Consider the following 7,479-nt stretch of genomic DNA (forward strand, 5'->3'; position numbering starts at 1 on the left):
GTTGGCTAGCCTGGCTGACGTTGCTGCCCCCAGGAGCAGTTTGCCGCAGTTTCCCTCTAATATAGAATTGAAGAATATTCAGAAACTTACAAAATAAGTATGAACAGGAGATGGCATAATTCGTTCAGCCAGCACTTTTTTTCCGCGTCTCGACAGGTTGGTTTGCTCCTCGAAACATGCTATAATTTGTACAAGTAGTGCTACTTGCATGCAACCTGGGTACTGAGGACCCAGCAAGCGCTCAACAATTATCTACAGTGTCATCGCATACAGCAAAAGGGTTCTGATTATCCTTGTTAGAGAGGATGCTTTGTAGCAGGCGTTGGAACAAGCTGCGCTGAAACTCATATATGAGGCCGTCTCCTCTTCGCGCCAACTGCAGGCCAGAGGGCCGGTATGGCTATCTATTGTTAAGTATGACTGCCCTCGGCTAAGATCGAGGAGTCCCGTTACACTCGATGGCGCGACATAGTTGCAGGCGTGAACAGCGAAGCTCACCCCTCTTACCAAGAGGCCTGCTGCATTGCACTTGCTTGGCGTCCAGGCGTTTTGCCAAAACGAGAGAAACGGACATTTTAGATATTAAGCACACTAATCATTGTAAGATACTTCGCCTGAAGTCCTCGCCCAAAAATCAGCTGCTTCCCCCTTAAGTGCGAAACAATGATCCGCGTCTCTCCTTTGGCGGGGAGGCTATTGGTTGTTAGGAGGGTCGCCGCAAGAGACCGCAGTATCCGCAGATCACTCACTGAGACCCAAATAGTTTTCCCGCGAAAACAATTCATGAAGAATGCCTCTGCACTTGCCGCCAGGCCAATTATAATGTGTGCCACGATGCGAAGGCATTGGAGAAATTGCTTGCTTCCGTGTAGATTAGTCGTAAAATGTTCCCCGCAGAGGTAATGTCTCTATCGGCACTTCCTTTTATAATGGCAGAGAAGGCAGTTGTGACTATCTAAGCATGGGCACCCGGTTTCCGAGGTACATCTGAAGTACTGAAGCTGTCCGTCATGCACTGCAATGTAGGTTTAGCCTCGTTTCGGTTAGGATAAATGGTACTGAATAATTAAGCATAAGAAGCGGTAAACAAGGCGCCGCATCGAGAACCATCATTCCCAACGATGGCGTTTGAGGTTCTATATTAATGGTTAGGGGTGTCCCCTGGAAAACGGCAATCTGTAATCGGCTATACACCCAAATGGAATTAAGCAGTGGGAGGGTGGAACTCACAGAAACGATCTGGCAAAGAAAGATAAAAGCTTCCCGTTTACCTCCCTTCCGCCACCGTAGATACTAGGGGAAGAAGATTACTTGGAATTGCCAGGATGCTAAGCCAACGAATATACGGACTGTGAATGCAGGTCAGCATAGAAAAAGATACTAGGCGAGAATAGGCTGCAGTCAGCGGACCCGGTACTCCGAAATTCCGGGAGATGTCGCGACAGGCGAATCTGCTTCTTTTGCGATAAGCAAGGTTAAATACTTCCCATCTGCAGACGAACGGAAACAGCTAGGGAACTGAAAAAGCAAAGGTTCGAGCAGCGTAGCCAGGGGATGAGGGAAATGCCAAGGCCCCCACACAGCGTGCGACGCAGTAGTGAGGCCGAAAGGCGTGGTAGCCGCGCCCGCTGATCCACCTTGAGCCAATTTTGTGCTTATCCAAGTTCCTATTCATTCTCATGAGTTTCTGTCTCTACTGAACATCGGATGAGGAGTGAGCGTAGTAGCTGAAACTACGCCAAGGATATGTCTATTTGTTGGCGCAGTCTCTGCTACCACGTTTTGCAGATAGCTGGCGGGGTATGAGTATCTGCAAAACTGTGGGCTTCAAATGAGTGCTTAAGCCGGGAATTGGTAATATTCCAATGGTGCGGGGATTCTACAGTGTTCACCATGGGATAATCCAACGCATGGTGTAGATGAGGCAGCTAGACGACACGGTATGTGGCGGGAAGCAATGGGGGAGTGAAGCCATCAGCGGTCCTTGGGATCCTCTACGGGAAGAGAAGTGGAAATGGTGTCCCAAGGGAGGATGGCGGAAGCTGCTCCTATGCCGTGCAGAGGCAGCGAAGGAAACGACAGAGAAATGCATGCACGCCGTCGCAATTGTCTTGCCGGGGCTGCAGTTGTTGCAAGATGAAGAGAAGACGATTCCTTTTTTCCAGATGTGCCGCTGATAGGAGCGGAGAGCTTCTACCACTACGTATGCACACGGCACAGTACGCCATCATAAATTCCCTAAGCCCATTAATGCCCTTCCACTTGCACTGAAACATATGACGATTTCCACTGATACTGTTAATTGAATTTGTACATGCACGTACGCGGGTCGATTGTATGCCAAAACAGCTCGTAAAACCCCAAGTGCAGTGCGCCAGCACTGCAGTCGAGGTCTTATAGAACTGAGCCGTTGTAGTGCTGGCGCACTACAATGGGTCAGTCCTATTATACTCGTTAGAGGCATATATTTCCTTCTTAGTTATTGTTTCGCACTTCTCAGACACATTCACACTTATGCTGGTCGTTTGCTTGTGGTTAGAGTTATCCACGCAGGTACAATCACAGTCATTCACTACGTGTGTGCTGCGTGGGTGCTGGGCGCAGCCGAATGGCTGCAACAGCAGAAGTCTGCATCCGGCGGCTGACCCCTAAAGCACGCAACGGGCTACGGCGCGACGCACAACCCGACCTTTGTTCCCCCGTTTTGTCTAAGACTCAACACTTCTGGGATGATGTTCCTGATTATTTTTTGGTGAATCGAACATCGTAGCAGGTTCGGCTGCCTGCACACGCTGCCGGAGATACTAGGCGTGTCTGGACTGCCTCAGAGGCTCGAGCGCTTTGTCGACGACTTGACGCCGCCTCGAGATTCATTACTACTCCGGCATAGCCGAGTTGAACTGTTTACAACTGAGAAATTCCGGTTTTGCGTGGCAAATAGAGGATTTCTTTCTCATGACTCCTGGCCCTGTCAACCCCAGAGCGTTGCATCGAGGGGCCCAGCCCCGCTGGCCTTCCATCTTGAGGCCTTAATGTACACCCCAATGCAGTCCAATAGATCGATTTATATGAAAACCACACAAAAACCAAAATTATATGCAATTAAACTTGTGCAAACAGGGTTTACTGCCTTTCATTGTTCCTCGTGCCGGCCCTCTACCTACACCGTTTCTTTCTGCTGCCTTCTTCTACCACCAAGTAAATTGCTGCAGTAACACCACCTTCCGACCCATTCCTACTTGAAAACTCCTTTACTGAGTTTAACGACAGGGCAGGAACCTCTTCTATCGTCTGTGTACACCTACCAAGTGAATCGACCGTATGCTCCGCTGCATGTCGGTCTATCACTTGTTTATTCTGTGTTTATTAGCAGTTGTTGAGCCAAAGTATACTCATAAAAATGTCGTCGGATTTTGAATGGGCTGCGGACTACGCGGCGCTGTGCTCCTCGTACCCGTTCGCCGTGCGTTGGGGGCCCCATGGGAAAGAGTTGAGGGCCTCCCAGCCAATAGCTGCAGGACNTACCCGTTCGCCGTGCGTTGGGGGCCCCATGGGAAAGAGTTGAGGGCCTCCCAGCCAATAGCTGCAGGACAGACCCTTCTTATGGAGGCCCCTCTCATCGCCTGGCCGGTGAAGGCCTCTGCTGACTTTGAGGCGTTTTCATTCTGTGAAAACTGCCTCAAGATCCGCCCTTTCCACCCAGAGCCCACACAACACAAACAGAAGCAGCGGCACGCGTTGGCACACCCTGCAGCATCCACAACAGCAGAAACAACGAGCCAGACTGCTGAGGCGGCGTCACAGGAAGTGGAATCTGTTGCTGCTGCGGCAGCAGCAGCCTCTGAGGGAGAGGAAGAGGAAGCGGGCATCTGCGTGCGTGAAACAGAAGGGAGGGAGGCTCTTTGGTTTTGCAGCCCGAGGTGCTACCATCAGGCATGTGGGGGTACGAAAACAGCAGATGTAGAAGGGGGATCACCTGCTGCTGCTGCTGATGCTGTTGCTGCCCGCAGCAAGCGCAACCTTGACGGCTCGTTGATGAGCCCCGCCAACTCCAGCAACAGCAACAGCAGCAACAAGTGGGAGGAGCAGCGTGAATTTGGGTGGATGGAGTTCTTATCTCTAGGAGCACTTCTCCGTCTGCGGCACTATGACCAGCAGCAGCGTGTCACCACTGGATCCGGGGCAAGTGTAAAAGGAGGTGAAATGCGAGAGATGAGGGAAGTAGATGCAGAAAGGAAAACAGAAAGCTCAGCATTAAACAACGAGACAGCTAAAAGGAGCCAAGAGAAAATGCAAGCAGCTGAAAAAGATACAAATACTGAAAACCCCATAGGAGTGGAGGCCCTGGGCCGTGCGGTGGCGCGCGTTGCAGCAACAACTGTGACTCTAAGAAATGCATTCAACTTGGACTTAGAAGCNGCCGTGCGGTGGCGCGCGTTGCAGCAACAACTGTGACTCTAAGAAATGCATTCAACTTGGACTTAGAAGCTGCATATGCAGAGGCCTGCCGTCCCTTTTTGCGTCTGTCTGCAGCTGCTGCTGCTGATGTGTTTTGTACCTTTGATATTCAACGAGCGCAGCAGCTATTGCAGCAGCAGCTGGGGGGGGCCCTAGAAACTGCGTTGGGTCCTGATGCCGCCGGGGCCCTCTTGGGTGAAAACGCCTTGGCCTTCTTCTACGGGGGCCTCATGAGGAACGCACAGGCGCTGTTGGTGTGGGGATCAACGACAGCCGGGTGCCTGATGATTCTGCGGGGGGCTGGAGTGTACGTGTTGCAGGCCTGCTGCAACCACAGCTGCAGCCCGAACTGCACCGTACAGAACGATCATGATGCCTTCATTGCTCTCAAGGCAGACAAAGACATTCAGGTTGGGGAGGAGATCACCATTTCGTACGTTCCTCTTGACCTCGCAGCCCCAGAAAGGCAGCAGCTCCTCAACAGCTACCAATTCACCTGCAGCTGCGTCAGATGCGCAGATGAAGCGCAGAAGCAGCAGCAACACCAACAGCAACAGCAAGAGCAACCGATGCAGATGCAGCTCCAGTAGCAGCAGCACCAAGAGCAAAAGCAGCAGCTTAATGATTGGCTGCGAAGGAGCGATAAGGTTTTTATCCTCCAAGCTCAATTGCTCTGCTGCCTTAGGATGCTTTTGTGTTGCACTTGTTCTATTTAGAATTAATTCGTTTTTTTTTGCAGTTTGTTGTCATACATATGCACCCTTTACATTTCCTATGTCATACTTAAATATGTTAGTTCTCCTTAGCAAAAACAAGCTTACTAACTAAGATATCTAGAAAATAGAAATGGCATTATGGCGCCCAGCATAGTCCCAGTAAACAAAAGGGTTTCAATGAATAGGCTTGCTTCACGAAGCATGATGGAGTTGAAAGAGTGAGGGAACGTCTCTGTTCCCGTGCCGCAGTTTTTGTCTTGATTTGTTACACATCAACTATTTGTTGCACGTGTAGCTCCACTGCATCGTTTTCATATGCAGCTTGTTTGTTTGTCGCTTCTTTGTTACTATATCGGCTCTACACCTTTGTTCCTTTTCTTCTCGTTGTTGTTTGCATTTTTAGCTTTCTGCTCTACTAAGGACTGAGCTTTTACCCTTTGCGTAACTTTTTGACTCTGGCTCGAACGTTGGGCGGTCAGTTCCTGTGCAGAAATTGAAGACCCCCAGTGTGACTTGCGTCGAGGCTAAGTATTTGCGCATTTGCGCCTTAAATATCACACGCCAGAGAATCCTTACATGTATGCATATATATACAAATATATAGAAATGAAATTATGTCTGATTAAACGCTTTTCTCTATGGGGTAGAAGGACTATGGAGAACGGAGCTCGATGTGTTCTTTTTTTGAATGAATGCCACTGGCACTCAACTGCAGTCATAGAACCGGTAACGTGCACATTGTGACGCTCATTCGTGCCGCTTATATTGCGGCTAGATTTCATTTACCCTATATATCTGTTTTTCCTTAGTGAACCTTCTGTATGCACATCACCCGTCTACAGGCAGTCTCAAGGCCCCGACGCCATCTCGGCGTGACTTCTGCGTTGCGTGTGTTGCTCGTTGGGGAGAGTGTTTTAGAACAAAATTAGGACAAATTCGGGTTAACATCCTTTGTTTGAGTTTACGTGCAGCATTATGTATATGTGCAGCATTATTTCAATATGTCCTTGTAGAAGACATCGTGATTGTGCTGAGGAGCCGAAGTCGGCGGTGACCTTCAGCGATCGTTTTCGCTGCAATATTTCTGTATGAAATAGAGGCCATAAATGAGCCAAACGGCAAAAACGTGCCAATTTAACATTTAAAATATTTTTTGTGATCTTTTTCCTGTACGTTTGTGGGATTTCACGCTGGTTTCGAGCAGCAACTCGACAGTGCACGCGTGCTTCGATGAGTACGGGCCTTATGCACCCTCTGTGGCGGCGGCGAGTTTTCAGCTGGTACTGCCAGCGTAGAGTTACCTTCTTTGTTTTTCAGAATATCGCAAGTATAATAAACACATTTTATGAAGCAGAAGTGCAGCTTCCCTTCTAAGAATCAGGCAAGCCTCTGTTGCTTCTATCAGTGTCCATAGCCTCGGGTGCTCGTGCTTCTCGGGCGCGTACAGACTACAAGCATTCCATAAATATACCATTTTACCGTTTGTATTCCACTTTCTTTTTGTTCTTCGGGTGCTCGTATTGCGTGTGGCCCTGTTCCATCATTACGAGCTTGGCATTTTGCGTGTGAGTGCGTTTAGGGTCTGTAAGTTGCGTTAGTTGATTTCATCAGCAGCCTCAAGATGTCGGTCCAGAGCGTCTTTGACTCCTTCACCCACGGGGCCGCCGCTATGGACGGCCGGACGTTCGTAAAGGTGTGCAAGGACTGCAAGGTGTTCTGCAAGCTGTACACAACAACCGACGCAGACCTCATATTCGCCAAGGTGAAGCAAAAGGGCGCCAAGACCATCACTGAGCCAGAGTTCGAGCAGGCTTTGCAGCTCATCGCCGAAAAGAAGAAAATCGGCTTTCAAGAGCTCGTTTCCCAGCTTACCAGCGCTGCGGGGCCCGTATACACCGGCACCAAGGCCATGGCAAACAAATTCCACGATGACAAAAGCCTCTACACAGGAGTGCATGCACACGGGGGCCCCAGCACAAAGGATGACAAAGTTAATGACCTCTCGAACCTCCTCGACCGCAGCCCCGCAGACGTTCGTGGCACCAAGATGTAAAACCCATGGCGCCGAACTGATACATGCATATATATAAGTGGCCAGAGGTCCACATATAGTTAGAAATATATATATATATACATGTGCAACAACTGCAGTTACATGTATACCATCGCAATTGCTCCTACTTCATAGCAGCAGTGGGAACAATAACTACCTTTCCTCCTGCTGTTGTTTAGACGCCAGCTCTTCGGCGTCACAATCATTGTTCAAAATGCAGTGTACAGAAAAAACCTGAAAGCTGCAAATCAT

General features: G+C 49.5%; 2 protein-coding genes across 2 annotated transcripts; both read left to right on the top strand.

Moving 5' to 3' along the window:
- Positions 1-3,603: 3,603 nt before the first annotated feature.
- EMH_0051300 (uncharacterized protein) lies at positions 3,604-5,048 on the top strand (the record flags this gene model as incomplete). Its single annotated transcript, XM_038022431.1, has 2 exons — positions 3,604-4,351; positions 4,444-5,048. The coding sequence occupies 2 exons, from the start codon at positions 3,604-3,606 to the stop codon at positions 5,046-5,048; spliced, it is 1,353 nt and encodes a 450-aa protein (XP_037878285.1).
- Positions 5,049-6,795: 1,747 nt separating this feature from the next.
- Positions 6,796-7,227, top strand: EMH_0051310 (p25-alpha domain-containing protein, putative; the record flags this gene model as incomplete). The annotated part of the gene is made up of 1 exon (XM_038022432.1): positions 6,796-7,227. The coding sequence occupies one exon, from the start codon at positions 6,796-6,798 to the stop codon at positions 7,225-7,227; it is 432 nt and encodes a 143-aa protein (XP_037878286.1).
- Positions 7,228-7,479: the final 252 nt, after the last annotated feature.

This window comes from Eimeria mitis, genomic scaffold, assembly GCF_000499745.2.
Source record: "Eimeria mitis Houghton genomic scaffold, Emh_scaff2268, whole genome shotgun sequence".
NCBI lineage: Eukaryota > Apicomplexa > Conoidasida > Eucoccidiorida > Eimeriidae > Eimeria > Eimeria mitis.